The sequence below is a fragment of the Phacochoerus africanus genome, chromosome 5 (assembly GCF_016906955.1).
Source record: "Phacochoerus africanus isolate WHEZ1 chromosome 5, ROS_Pafr_v1, whole genome shotgun sequence".
NCBI classification, from domain to species: Eukaryota; Metazoa; Chordata; class Mammalia; order Artiodactyla; family Suidae; genus Phacochoerus; species Phacochoerus africanus.
In genome coordinates, this window is record NC_062548.1 from 43,139,543 (window position 1) to 43,154,505 (window position 14,963).

General features: G+C 53.1%; 1 protein-coding gene across 1 annotated transcript in view; it reads left to right on the forward strand.

Annotated features, from left to right (window-relative positions):
- The first annotated feature begins 9,162 nt into the window (after nucleotides 1-9,162).
- The window catches only part of ADCY9 (adenylate cyclase 9), a 122,803-nt gene continuing 117,002 nt past the window's right edge, over nucleotides 9,163-14,963 (forward strand). Inside the window, exons 1-2 of the mRNA XM_047780671.1 lie at nucleotides 9,163-9,313; nucleotides 9,608-11,342. Coding sequence (XP_047636627.1) covers nucleotides 9,650-11,342 — 1,693 coding nt within the window. The 5' untranslated portion in view covers nucleotides 9,163-9,313; nucleotides 9,608-9,649. The remainder of the gene's footprint in view (nucleotides 9,314-9,607; nucleotides 11,343-14,963) is intronic.

A 14,963-nucleotide genomic window follows, 5' to 3' on the forward strand; every position in this document is an offset into this window, starting at 1 on the left:
TGCGCATACATACATTGTTTTCATATTCTTTCCCCTTATGGTTTATCCCAGGATACTGAATACAGTTCCCTGGGCTCTACGGTAGGACCTTGGTTATCCATTCTGTATACAGTAGTGTGCATCTACTAAGCCCAAAGCCCCAGTCCATCCCTCTCCTACCCCACCATCCCCCTCGGCAACCACAAATCCGTTCTCTATGTCTGTGCGTCTGTCTGTGTTTCGTAGATGCGTTCATTTGTGTGGACTGGCGAGTTCTTGTCACAGCTTGTGTAAGGACCTTGTCAGGGAGCAATGGAACCCGGTGAACAAAGAGAAGCCACAGGAGGATCCAGAAAAAACTCTGCTGCTTGTATGCAGCCTGGATGCAACAGATTAGAGCTTCTCGGGGTATATCGTGGGTGGCGCTGGAGGCTTTCTTCTGGGGTTTTTCTATGTTTGAAGCAAAATATTGTTTATTGGCAGTGCAGTCGTATTCATCTGGCTCACACCCTTTCTGTCTCAGCGGTGTTCATAATTCAGTGCCATCATGTGCCTAATGCTACCCACGTCACATAACAAATGTACAGGGTCCTCCCGCGGTGGAGACGGATGGAGGCAGATTCATTATGCGAGTGTCTGTCCCAGGAGGGCGCCAGGGTGAAAGTCAGAGGCACTCCCGCAGGGTGGACACTGTCCCCAGTCACGGTTTGCCACGTGAAGGTTGGATGCTGGATGTTGAGATATCCAGCCTCTTCCCTTCTCAGCTGAGCCACGACGGGAAATCTGACTGACCTAATGAAAAACACCCGGAAATATATGGAAGGGCATCCCCTACCAAACAACCTGGCCAGAACCTTCTTCAGCCACACATGTGCATAAGAATCCCCTAGGGAGGTTTGAAATGCCCTCCTGAGCCCCTTCCCGTCCCCAGACAGTCACCTCCGCAGTTCCGAGGTGGGGGTGGGTCGTGAGTGTCTGCCAGCTTCCGGAGGGACTGAGGCCCGTGGTCGGGGCCGAGAACCCCTGTGTAAGGGAAGCCTGTGCTTCACAAGCCCCAGCTTTTTAGCGACCCCTCTGAACTGTCAGTGGACAGCCAGGGCTGACCGGACATGTAAGGAGAGACTCTGACTTGAAAAAGGCCAGAACAACCTGAAAAAATAGACATGATACAAAAAGACATTAAAAACAAAAACAAAAACAAAAACAAAAAACTGCAGTTCCTGTCACGGCTCAGCAGTAAGGAACCCTACTAGTATCCATGAGGATGTGGATTCCATCCCTGGCCTCACTCAGTGGGTTAAGGATCCAGCATTGCCGTGAGCTGTGGTGTAGGTTGCAGATGCGGCTCGGATCCTGCGTTGCTGTGGCTGTGGTGTAGGCCGGCGGCTGCAGCTTAGATTCTACCCCTAGCCTGGGAATCTCCATGTGCCACGGGTGTGGACCTAAACAGATAAATAAACAAATAAATATCTTCAGCATCCTCAGAAAGGTGAGAAGTTATTGCATTGATAAAATGAGGAAAGGATGAGATTTAAAAATTCAGAAGACTGGAGTTCCCGTCGTGGCTCAGTGGTTAACAAATCCGACTAGGAACCATGAGGTTGTGGGTTGGATCCCTGGCCTTGCTCAGTGGGTTAAGGATCCAGTGTTGCCGTGAGCTGTGGTGTAGGTTGCAGACGCGGCTCGGATCCCGCATTGCTGTGGCTCTGACGTAGGCCGGCAGCTATAGCTCCGATTGGACCCCTAGCCTGGGAACCTCCATATGCCATGGGTGCGGCCCTGGAAAAAACAAAAACAAACAAAAACAAACCCACAGAAATAAAGGCTCAGAGCCCGGAGGTTTTAAAAAATATATTTTTTTAATTAAAAAAAAATTCAGAAGACAGAAAAATCCTTGGATATTAAAACATAACAGCATTATCATTATTGTGGAAAGTTTTTGAAGAGACAAAAGGATAGAAAGTAAAATCTCAACAAAAGATGAAAAAGTAAAGTTGAGGAAATCTCCCCGAAGGCTGAGCAAAAAAGTTAAAGAGAAAAAAGAAAGACGTGGAGCTGGAAAATAGAGACAAGAAAATGAGAGGCACTGTTTGGGAGGTCTGGCGTCTAAGTAATAGGCGTTTCAGAAAGAGCTCGGGGAAAACAGAAGAAAGAAATCATCAAAGAAACAATTTCAGAAAATTTCCCAGAAACGACAATGTGAGCCTCCAGGTGGAGAGGGGCCAGAAAACGCCCAGCACGGTGGGCCAGAGACAGCAGGTTTCACACGGAGGACCGGGAGTCGGAGTGGTGCCCACGCTGGGAGCCATCAGGCGCTTCGGCAACTCTGCAGCGGTTGGCAGCGGGCTTTATTTCTCCTGGCTCAAGCGCCTTGTCTGTAAAATGGGCATATGACGCATAGGCTCAGGTTTTCCTCAGGTCTCTCTCGAGCACTTTTTTATTTATGATTTTATTTTTTTAAGTGTATTTTATTGAAGTCTGGTTGATTTACAATGTTGGGTTAAGTTCTGCTGTACAGCAGCATGATACAGACACACACACACACACATACACATTCTGTTCCACTGTGGTTTATCACGAGATAACTCAACACAGTTCCCTCTAGAGCATTTTCTAAACAAAAGCGACCCATTTCCTCCTCTCTCTCACCCACACTCGTTCGCATTGCTTTCCATTCTCCTTCAGGGGTCTTGGGGGTTCTCTGGCAGCGCTCAGCTCTCAGTCAACGTTCGCTGGAGTTCCCCGCTGTGGCACAGTGGGTTAAGGATTTGGCATTGTCTCTGGGGTGGCATGGGTTCAGCCCCCAGCCTGGTGCAATGGGTTAAGGATCTGGTGTGGGTTGCAGCTGCAGCTTGGATTTGATCCCTGGCCTGGGAACTTCCATGTGCCATGAGTTTGGCCCCCAAAAAATAAATAAATAAAACAAAGTTTGCTTTATGATTAAACTGTTTATGTGAGTTTTCTGAGGCCGCTGTAACAAATGACCACAAACTTGGTGGCTTCAAACAAGAGAAATTTCTTCTTTCCCAGGCTGGGGGCCAGAAGTCATAAATCAAGGTGGATGGCAGGGCCGGGGCTCCCTCTGGAGGCTCCAGGGGATGGTCCTTCCTGCCTCTTCCAGCTTCTCGTGGCTCCCAGCCATGCTTGGCCTTCCCTGGTGTGTAGAGGCATCTGTCCAGACTCTGTATAGCTTCCAGGGACTCTCCTCTCTGTGGGTCTGAGTCCTGGCCTCTTCTTATTTTCATTTGTCTTTTAGGGCCGCTCCCACGGGATGTGGAGGTTCCCAGGCTAGGGGTCGAATTGGAGCAATAGCTGCTGGCCTACACCACAGCCACAGCCCCTTGGAAGCCAAGCTTCATCTACGACCTACACCACAGCTCACGGCCACCCCAGAGCCTTAACTCACTGAGGAGGCCAGGGATCGAACCTGCGTTCTCATGGATGCTAGTCAGATTCGTCTCTGCTGAGCCAAGATGGGAACCCCAGACTTTGCTGCTTCTTATCAGGACACTGGTCACTGGATTTAGGGCCCCTTCTAATCCTGCATGGCCTCCTCCTAACTACTTAACCTCTGCTAAAACCTCATTTCCAAATAAAGTCACATTCTGAGGTTCAGATGGACAGGAATTTGGGGGACACATGCTTCAATCCACTAAACAGCTCTCACAGTTTTTTTTTCTTTAATTTTTTCCATTATAGCTGGTTTATAGTGTTTCCTGCAGTTTTTCTTTCTTTTTTTTTCTTTTTTGCCTTTTCTAGGGCCGCTTCCTACGGCATATGGAGGTTTCCAGGCTAGGGGTCCAATCAGAGCCATAGCCACTGGCCTACGCCAGAGCCACAGCAACGCGGGATCTTAGCTGCGTCTGTGAACTACACCACAGCTCACAGCAACGCCGGATCCTTAACCCACTGAGCAAGGCCAGGGATCGAACCCGCAACCTCATGGTTCCTAGTCGGATTCGTTAACCACTGCGCCATGACGGGAACTCCACCTGCAGTTTTCCTTACTCCAAAGTTCCTCACCGTTACTCATAGGATGGGACAGGGGCACCAGTCTCGTCGGAGCTGGGCCAGGTACAAATCTGGTGACAGATGCTATGCTTCATTCAGAACCACCCCCGCAACCCTGTCCTTTTTCTCAACCAAATTCTTGCTGGGTCAGCCAACCAGCCTCTGACTCCAAAATGCTGTTGCCCCAGGACTGGTCCTCCCCGCCCCACGGGGTCATAAATAATGCCCACCACGTATGTTAGCTTCAGGTTCACGCCAGAGCCTCTCCTGTAAATGCAGGCAGAAAGAGGCATAAACCCATTAGCATCAGGTTAAAATATTCCTTATTCTGCTTATTAAACGTAATGGAGAGCTCAGCGACTTCACATCCATCGTATCCCCTTTAATTCCCACAGGCACTCATTCCACAGGGATGGACCTGGCACAGCAGGGCTTAGAGTTGATGTAAATGGCGAGGTTGCAGACTCCTGGACTGCAGAAGCGGCTGCGAGGGATTTTGGTCATCTTCTATAATCCATCTGCTTTTGCTTTGCCCCGACGTATCTGATTCTCTGCCAGCACGAGGGCAGCTGCCTGAGACTTGCGACCAGCCAATGGGATGGAGGACGTTGGTGGTGGGCAGGGTCCTATAAACTCCCCCTCATCAGGTGACAGAAGAAAAGGACTCAAACTTGTCTTCAAAGCTTGGGACCCATGAGCAGATAAAAGTGGGGAATCCCTCTGCCAGTGGGTGGTTCTCTAAGAGGTTGCCTGCTGGACACCCCACAATAATGCAGCACTCCATCCACACGGAGCCGGTCACAGTTGTCAAAGCCTGGCACAGATGTCACCCTGGTGATGCCTGACAGCTCCAAGCTGAGGCCCCTACCGATCAGGTGATCAGGCGTGTGAGGGCGGGTGAGAATGACAGGATGAGGCTGGCAAGGCTTTCATGGGTTTGTCTGGACACCTTCTGATTCACGCTGTGCCCGGGGGACAGTTCTACATAACCTCACAGACGGAGAGGGAACCTGGGCAGGTCTGGCGACAACCCAGGTCGCATGGTTGGAGAATCCTTCCGAGGTCTGCTGGGGATCGGACACCTGTATCTTTCCTGGGGGGTTGAGAGGAAGGGACCGAGGACCCTCCAGCCACTTCCCTCCAGGTCTTGGCCTCAGGCGAATGCTGTCACCCTCCTTGGTAGAGCTCTCCCTCACGTGCCCTCAGCCCCCAAGCTAATTACTTTCATTGTCTTTTTCTTTCTTCTTTTTACAAACCATTAAAACAAAATTTTATTAGTAATCATCAAATACACTGTTCAAGTGTCCCTGGTTGTCTCATAAAATCTTAGAAAGTTGATGGGTTTGAATCAAGGTCTTGTTACCTTGGGAGTTCCCGTCCTGGCTCAGCGGAAACGAATCTGACTGGCATCCATGCAGACTCAGGTTCGACCCTGGCCTCGCTCAGTGGGTTAAGGATCCCGCATTACTGTGAGCTGTGGTGTAGGTCGCAGATGTGGCTCGGATCTGGCGTGGCTGTGGCTGTGGCGAAGGCCAGCAGCTGCAGCTCTGATTCGACCGCTAGCCTGGGAACCTCCAAATGGCCCTAAAAAAAAAAAAAAAAAAGACCAAAAAAGAAAAAGAATCTGGTTACCTCAGTAATTAATAAAAGAGAGAGAAAAGAAGTACTTCAACTAATCACAATACAATACAATACAATACACTTGCCTCATGTGGATCTTGATTTCATTTTTTTTTTTTTTTTTTTTTTTGGCCATGACTGTGGCAGGTAGAAATTCCTGGGCCAGGGATCAAACCCAAGCCACAGCCATGACAACATCAGAGCCTTAGTCACTGGGTCACCAGGGAAGGGCTCGGTTCTGTTTTCTCAACCCATCCCTGTCCCTTGGCATCTCTCCCAGCTACTCTAAGCCCCTCGAAGACAGGGATGGTGTGTCATCGTACACCCGGGACCCAGTGCATGGTGCCAGGCGCCTCGTCCCCAGTCCCGAGGGTTTGTGGGATGATTCATCCCGGAGGCTGAGGGCGCTCTGGCAGTTTGTAGGTTTCACAGCAGGGAATGCCGGCCAGCTGCTCCGAGAAGACTTGCCCAACAGGAGTGGGAATGCTCATCCCCAGTGTCTAAAAATCTGACACGCTTCATGAATTTACAGCGTGAAAGTCCCCATTAAAGGGTGGACTGAAATGGTTCGTGGGGAGGAGGGAAAGCACAGATAGGCCGTCTTTCAGTTTATTGGAGGATGGCAAGGATGGGGAGCTTGAGGTCGCATTAAATGGATGGTCCATGTGTGCAGAGAGCGCCGTCTCCAAGGGCTTCCTGTCCAGCTTGGTCGGTTGACAGGAGGCTGCTGGGCAGTTAAAGGGCCACCTGGAAGCCCACCGAGGGTGGTCCCTGCCGTTGACAGATTCGTGGCCACAGGAGTCCCATCTAGTTTTGAATCGGAACTCTGTCCCTAGCTCATTGTCTGACTTTGGGCATGTCACTCTCCCGCCCCCAGTTTCACATCTCTAAAATAGGGACAATAATACCTCAGAGCGTTGTGGTAAGGACCAAAAGGTCACAAGTGAAAGTGTCCAGTGGTTTCTGGTTCTTCTGACACATTCGGTCAATGTAAATTTCCCACTCTTAGCTCGAGGACTGGCTTGTGCCCTGTATCTTACTGTTCTGAACCTCAATTTCTTCATCTGTAAAAACGGAATATGTGGGGGTGCCTGGCACATAGTCGAAGCTCAGTAAAGGCTGATTTTTATTTATTTCCTTTTTTTGTTTTGTTTTGTTTTTGGCCACACCTGTGGCATGCTGAACTTCCCGGGCCAAGGATTGAATGCATGCCACAGCACTGACGATGCTAGATCCTTAACCTGCTAGGCCACTAGGAAACTCCCAAGGTTTATTTTTGTTTTTAACTTTTTTTCTGATTTTTATTTTGAAACAATTTTAAAGTTGCAAAAAACACTCGTGAGTTCCCGTATACCCTACAGCCAAGGTTCCCCTCACGTTAACACTGTACCTAATCATAGTAAAACCATCAAGACCAGGAAATCAACCTTTCACAAGGCCACGCCATTAACTAAACTGCAGACCTCATTCAAGTATTCCCGAGAAATAGTCTTTTCTGTTCTAGGATCCCAAATCAAATCAGGATGCCATGTTCCATTTAGTTGTTCTGTCCCTCGGTTTCTTGCGATTTGTGACAGCTTCTCAGTCTTTTTTTTTTTTTTTTGTCTTTCATCACCTTGACACTTTGGATGAATACTGGTCAATAACTTGGAAAAAACATTTCTCAATCTGGGTCTGTCTGGGGTTTTCTCATGATTAGACTGAGGTTATGCACTTTCTGCTGAAATACTGCAGCAAAGATAATGTGTAGCTTTTTTTTTCCTTTCTCCTTTCTTTGGTAAAGTCACATAACATAAAATTTACCCTTGAAATCTTTGTAAAGTGTACAATCCAGTGGCATTCGGTATGTTCACAGGGTTATGGGACCACCACCTCCATCTAGTGGGGGAACATTTCCGTCACCCCCAAAAGAAACCCCTCACCCATCAGCACTCGCTTCTCATTCCCACCACCCCCTCCCCCCAGCAAATCACTAACCTGCTTTCTGTCTCTAGGACTTTGCCTATTCTGGAAATTTCATGTAAATAGAATCGTACAATAAGCAGTCTTTCCTGACTGGCTTTTTTTTTCACTTAGCATTCTATTTTCAAGGTTCACCCCCCGGGTTGCCACATGAATCAGCATGTCACTCCTTTTTATGGCTGAATAATATTCCAAGAAGTGGAGAGGCCACATTTGTCTTTATTTTCTAAGTCAGCAGTGCAAGCTGGTGAGTGAAGGCGGAAGCCAGAACCTAGTGACTGGCAGGAGGTCCTGGGAGCCTTGTGGAGAAGGGTCAGGACCTGTATCCGGCGGAGCAGGGGACTGTCCTTAAACGTTGCAGACAGGCTTAGGAGCCACCGCCGGGCTGCCTTAGGACTTTGTACTCTTGAAAACTTCATTTGTGGAAAGGGAAAAAAGAGTCGTTCAGGAGGAGGGGGGACGACCGAAGGAGGGGAAGGGAAATTCTCCCTGGCGCTGAAGATCTGGTTCTCAGTGGCAGCAGCTTCTAGGGCCAAACACGGCCCCCTGGAGGCCTGCCCCCGCGGGACCAGAAAAGGCTGGGGCTCGGACTGCACTGCGGTGGTCCCCCGAACACGCTCAGGGAGGGGCAAGTGCCTGGGGTGACCCTTGATCATTGTTTATGAAGAAAGGGGAGCCTCCCTTTAGGCAAATGCAATATTTGCACACTTCCATTTATAAACAAGGTGTCCCGAGGGGTAGGGCAAACAGTTTCATATCCCAAACGTCGCATCCCAGATACTCCCTAACTAGCAGATGCCCTTAGGTTTCCCCGACCCGATTCCGGGGGTCGAGCCGCGAGGAATGATGGTCTCCCAGGCCCCGCGAAGCTCGCCGGCCCCCTCAGTCCCGCAGCCCCGCAGCCCCGCACTGCCTGCAGCCCCGGGCCTGGGCGCGGCGCGGCCCCGGGCGGAGGGCGGAGGGCGGGGCCTCAGCGCGCGGCCCGCCCCCGTCCCGCAGCCCCGCCGTCCCGGCGCGCGCACCGTGCGCGCGCCCGGGCCCCTGGCGGCGGCGTGCGCGGGTCGCGCGTGCGCGCTGCGGCAGGGCGAGGGGCGGCGCGGGCGCGAGTCTGTCAGTGACAGCGGGCGGGGGAGGGGGCCGGAGATGTTGGCGGCGGCGGCGGCTCTTCCGACATGAGGCAGCGGCAGCGCGGGGCTCGGCGGCGGCCGCGGCCACGGCTGCACCTCTAGTTCGGGAGGCCGCCCCGGGCGTGGGCGGCGGGCGGGCGGGCGGGCGTCCCGAGTCGGCGTCGCGGGAGCAGGCTCTGCGGCAGTGCCGCGCACGGGCCGCCGGCTGAGGGGCCCGCGCCCGCCGCGCCCTGCGCTCGGCGCCCAGCGGCTCCGGGCTCCGGGGCATCCCTGCCCGTTGGGTCGGCCCCGGGGGCCGGGAGGGGCGGCGCGACCCGGTCAGGCCCCGCTAGACTGGCCGCGCCGACGGGGGCGGCCGCTGCGCCGCGGGCTCCGCAAAGTCGCGCGGGCGCCGGGCCTCGCCGTCCGCCCGCCGCCCGCGGGGCCGGCGAGGGCGCGGGGCCGGGGCGGGGGCGGGGGCGGGGGTCGGCCGCCGGCCTTCCCCCGGCTGAGGCGCCGCTCTCTGCGCAGCATGAGGGGCCCGCGGCCGCCGCCGGGAGAGCTGCGTTTGCCAGAGCGGCCCGCGGCGTGAGAGGGCTCGGCTGGACTTCCCTCCGGAGCCGGCGGCGGAGCAGGCGAGTGCGCGCGGAGAAGCACCTCGGGCTCGGGCGGCGCTGGCTGGGCGCGGGGGCGGCCGCCGCCGCCCGGGACCCCCGGGTGTTCCAGGTCGGGCCCCAGGGGCTGCGGTTGGCCTCTAGGCGGCCCGGGGAGCGCCGCTCCGACCCTGCCCCGCTGTCGGGAGCATATGGCGCCGTTCCCGGTCGACCGCCGGGGCGCCCTCCCAGGGAGCCGGCAGGGCTCGCGGCCTTCAGGTGTGTGTACCTGCGCGGGAGCAGGTCCCGGGGTAACTCTGGTTGTCTCGCCGACAGGTCCCGGTGACCCGGCCGGGAGGGTTCCGAGCGCTCGGCAACATGGCTTCCCCGCCCCACCAGCAGCTGCTGCAGCACCACAGCACCGAGGTGAGTTGTGACTCGAGCGGAGACAGCAACAGCGTGAGGGTCAAAATCAACCCCAAGCAGCTGTCCTCCAACAGCCACCCCAAACACTGCAAGTACAGCATCTCCTCCAGCTGTAGCAGCTCTGGGGACTCGGGAGGGGTCCCCCGGAGAATGGGCGGCAGAGGTCGCCTGCGCAGGCGGAAGAAGCTGCCCCAGCTGTTCGAGAGGGCCTCCAGCCGCTGGTGGGACCCCAAGTTCGACTCGGTGAACCTGGAGGAGGCCTGCATGGAGCGCTGCTTCCCGCAGACCCAGCGCCGCTTCCGGTACGCGCTCTTCTACATCGGCTTCGCCTGCCTTCTCTGGAGCATCTATTTTGGGGTCCACATGAGCTCCAGACTGCTTGTCATGGCAGCCCCTGCTCTGTGCTTCCTCGGGGTGTGCGTGGGCTTTTTTCTGTTTACCTTCACGAAGCTGTACGCCCGGCACTACGTGTGGACCTCGCTGGTTCTCACCCTCCTGGTGTTCGCCCTGACCCTGGCTGCCCAGTTTCAGGTTTCGACGCCTCTCTCAGGACGAGTCGACAGCTCCAATCAGACTCGGGCAGCCAGGCCCGCAGACACTTGCTTATCTCAGATCGGGGGCTTTTCCATGTGCATCGAAGTGCTCTTTTTGCTCTACACCGTCATGCACTTACCTTTGTACTTGAGCTTGATTTTGGGAGTGGCCTATTCTGTTCTTTTTGAGACCTTTGGCTATCATTTCCGAGATGAAGCCTGCTTCCCGTTGCCTGGAGCAGGGGCCCTGCAGTGGGAGCTGCTCAGCCGAGCCCTGCTGCACGTCTGCATCCACGCCATCGGGATCCACCTGTTCATCATGTCCCAGGTGAGATCCAGGAGCACCTTCCTTAAGGTGGGACAGTCAATCATGCACGGAAAGGATCTGGAAGTGGAAAAAGCCCTGAAAGAGAGGATGATTCATTCCGTGATGCCGAGAATCATAGCTGATGACTTGATGAAACAGGGGGATGAGGAGAGCGAGAATTCTGTCAAGAGGCACGCCACCTCCAGCCCCAAGAACAGGAAGAAAAAGTCTTCCATCCAGAAAGCCCCTATCGCGTTCCGCCCCTTTAAGATGCAGCAGATCGAAGAAGTCAGTATTTTATTTGCAGATATCGTGGGCTTCACCAAGATGAGTGCCAACAAGTCCGCCCACGCGCTGGTGGGTCTCCTTAACGATCTGTTCGGCCGCTTCGACCGGTTGTGTGAGGAGACCAAGTGTGAGAAAATCAGCACCCTGGGAGACTGTTACTACTGCGTGGCCGGGTGTCCCGAGCCTCGGGCTGACCATGCCTACTGCTGCATCGAAATGGGCCTGGGCATGATAAGAGCCATCGAGCAGTTCTGCCAAGAGAAGAAGGAGATGGTGAACATGCGTGTCGGGGTTCACACGGGGACCGTCCTGTGTGGCATCCTGGGCATGAGGAGGTTCAAGTTCGACGTGTGGTCCAACGATGTGAACCTGGCCAATCTCATGGAGCAGCTGGGAGTGGCCGGCAAGGTTCACATCTCCGAGGCCACTGCCAAATATCTAGATGATCGGTACGAGATGGAAGATGGGAGAGTCACCGAACGCCTCGGCCAGAGTGTCGTTGCCGACCAGTTGAAAGGTATGTGCGTTTCTTTGCCTCTTCATCGCCCTCCCCCATCCCGTTTGTGTTGGAGAAACAACGCAGTTTCTTTCCAGGGTCAGTATCTGGAGGCAGATCAGTGGTCTCGGGACATCTTACCACGGGGGCACCCCAGGGCCCATGGGCCGTTTCCTCCAGCGAGGCACGTATCACAGACCTGTTCCCACCGTGACCGTGTTGTCCTGGTTGAGACCTTTAGAAGGAAGGAGAATTTCAAAAAGGCGTATTCTTCCAGTCGGCTGTTAATGTTTCTGAGAATCTTGGGGCAGGGCTGATGAGTGTAAGGGGATCGGAGCCCTTCAGCCGTCAAAACGTTGAAGCTCCATGAGAAATTGCCTCTACGATTCATTTGGTTGCCCTTAAGCCCCATCAAAATGTTTTTTTCTGTGACTTTTTCCCAAAAAGGAAGGATAAAACGTTTTTCCTCTCTAGGCCTCACTTTGCTGGGGTGAGGAAGTTGGCTCAGCCCTGGAGGACTCTTGAGAATTAGATGGAATTAGTGTGTACCCCTGAGTGTATACTGCCTCTTGGCTGGGTCCTTTTTTTTTTTTTTTTTTGAAAAAAAGGTTGCATTTTCAGCTTTCATTTGTTTAACGATGCTTTCCTATCAAGGTATTTGTCTTATAGGCTGCAGCGTTTTAGCATGTTGACCTTCCTAAACCACCAGGTGACTCAAAAGTGAGACGCGTACCCAGAGCACGCTTAGACCCCCCTCCTCCCAGCTCCTCTGATGTGCGGCGGGTCGCTTGTCCCTGCCTTAAGTTCCTTGCTGCTATTCTTGATGTCCTCACTGAGCCTTTGCTTTTCTGTTTCTTATTTTCACCTCGGACAAAAACCTTTGAGGTCTGGGAAGTGACTTATAAGTAAGTGGGACCCAAAGTAAGAATCCTAAGTAACTAACGTCCTCTCCCTTCCTTTTGAAAAACCATCTTATGTTTGACTAAACTCTTCCGGCTTGAGGGGAACATCTGTTTTGGAAGTATGTAGAGAAAAGCTACCGTTGGGAAGGCTGTATTGTGTCTTGTGGGGCCCCACGCTGCATGATTACACAGTGAAAAGCCCCAGGAAAGGGAATCCTAGGGAGGAGGAGTAGCAGCTTAAATCAGAGACCAGAGAAGTGAGGTGTAAATCAGCCACGGTAAGTGGTTAAGTTTGGGGGCCGGGCTGGGTTGTCAGCCTTCACACAGCCCTCTGTGCTCAGCTGCTTCTTCCTTTCTCTGCTTGCAATGGGGGTTCCCCCTGTCCTTTATTATTTGCTATCTGGGGAGGGTGCTCTATTCTTCTCCTGCTCTTTCTTTCTTTCTTTCTTTCTTTTTTTTTTTAATTAATTTTGCTAGCAGTTGAAGGATTTGTGGGTAGAGTAGAAAAACATTTTCCCTTGCTGATATCTCTCTGCCCAGACAGCTTTCAGTGTTGCCCTGCTGAGGTCAGACGACACTTTGTGATTCACTTGAGAGATGCTGCCAGGACAAGTATCTTTCTCTGTAGGAGGGGGCGCTCCGGGTCTGCGGGGGCCAGTGGAGCGGGCTGTGGGGGTGATCCCTGCTCGACCTTTTGGCGTCTTTAGGATCGGAGCGTTGTAGGCTCTGTCGTCAGGGGTCGTGGGACACATTCCAGAGAATGGAGCTGTGCTGTGCTACATTAGAAGGACAACAGGGACAGCAATTTTGTAAGTGGTGCTTTGCATGTCACACGTCAGAACAGATGTAATCATTCGGTAGGTCTGGAAATTGCCAAGTCTGTGACTCTTTGGCGAGACCCGTTTTTGGTTAGTTTACGTGTAATGTTATTTTCAACATACAGAGCAGGGCTCTCAAAGACCCTGACCAGAAGACATGCCAGAATGCCTTTGTCGACTCTCTTAAAAAGATTCACATGGTGTAAATTTGGTACAAATTAACTTTTTCCTCACATTTGTGGACATTGTATATTTACAAGGCAAAGTGTTAGCAGTGGGTGGGAGATAGGGAAATACAGAAGGCAGAGCTACACGGGTGAGTTTTATATGGTCTTCTCTCTTTTAGCATTTGCTCCGAGACCGGGATTTTTGCTTTATTCAGCTCATTTTGAAAACCTCTGGATGGGAGTCCAGTGCTAGAGGCCATCTCCACAACTTCCTGACCATTTTTTGACACTGCATGGTTCAGTTCTCCTGACCGGGTGCAAATCTGCTGCACTGAGCTGAGAGCATAGTTTGCAGAAGATCCTTTCCAGCCAGTGGGTGAAGGTTTTATTTGTTGGATTCCTTTTAGCCCATCTTTGGGTTTGTGGCAGGTGGTTTCTTTGGGCAGTAGCTTTTCCTCCGTCCCCTTTCCTGATAACGGGGTGGAGGACTCTATAGAAATGAGCGGCCTTAGAGGAAGCCGGGGACTCCAGCGCTGGCCTGGCAGTGGGACGGGAAGCGGCTCCTCTGTGGTGGGCTCTGCGGAGTGGACTTCAATTATTCCTGCACATCCACTCACCCTTCAGACGCCTCTGCTGTGCTCTTACAGCGTCTGGCACTGTGGTTCCAGCTCTCGGTCGTAGAGACCGTGGAGTCAGGAAGGCTGCGAAGAGGGGCACATCCCTAAGGCAGATCTTGAGGTGGCAGGGGCTGTCCCGGGGGGTAAGAGCACATCCGGGGCAGTGGGGGAAGCGTGGGCAAAGGCTGGGAGTTAGGGCTCTTGCTGGGCTGGACCGTTTAAGTTGTGCCTCAGGCCGAGGAAGGCTGTGATCACACAGGAGGGACCTGGGAATGGAAGCCGCTGGTGGGCTTTTAGCAGGAAGCTTAGGTGATCTGATTTGCAGTTTGAGAACGTTTGCTCTTTCCGTTCTAGGGCATGTGGGTTTGGAAGGGCTGAGGCTGGAGATGAATGAGCTATTTGAGTAAATCCCAGGTGGGGTGACAGTGACCTGGACACAGGTCACCACAGTGGCCATGGCGATGATGGGACAGATGTGAGCAGAGGTGAGATCAGCTTGATTGGACTTAGAGCCAGATGGAAACAGGTGACTTGGGGCGGCGAGGGCTTGATTGTTTGATGATGGCTTTTCAGGTTTTTGGAGTTGACCTGGGGACAGTTGGGCATTAGGGGTGGGTGAGAGGCCATTCAGGTTTCTGTGCTGTGAATGGGAAATGCAGGATCAAATAGGCCGTGAACGTGTTCATTCGCTTATACAGCAAAGAATTGATTTAGTGGTGGGCGCGTTTCTAGGTGCCGGGGGTACCGCGGAGACCAAACCAAACAAAAACGTCCTCCGCCCTCCTCGTTCTTCCCGTCTCAGAGGGCAGATGGACAGTAAACAAGTAAAACGCAAGGTTTGTGTTAGGTTCTAAGGGACAACATGAAGCAGGAAGGAGGATGTGGCGTGTGTGTGTGTGTGTCTGAAATTTTAGATAGGGTGGCCAATCTCAGAGAAAGAAGGTTGGAAGAATTTTCAGCGTAGAACTAGGATTTTGGAAATGATCCAGACCGTGACGGGTAGTTATGGTTAAAGATTAGGGAGAGATGGGAGTTCCCGTGTGGGGCAGGGGGCTAAGGCTCTGGCATTGCTTCACCTGTGGTGTGGGTTCCGTCCCTGGCCTGGGAACGTCCACATGCAGCAGTCGCAGCCCCCAGA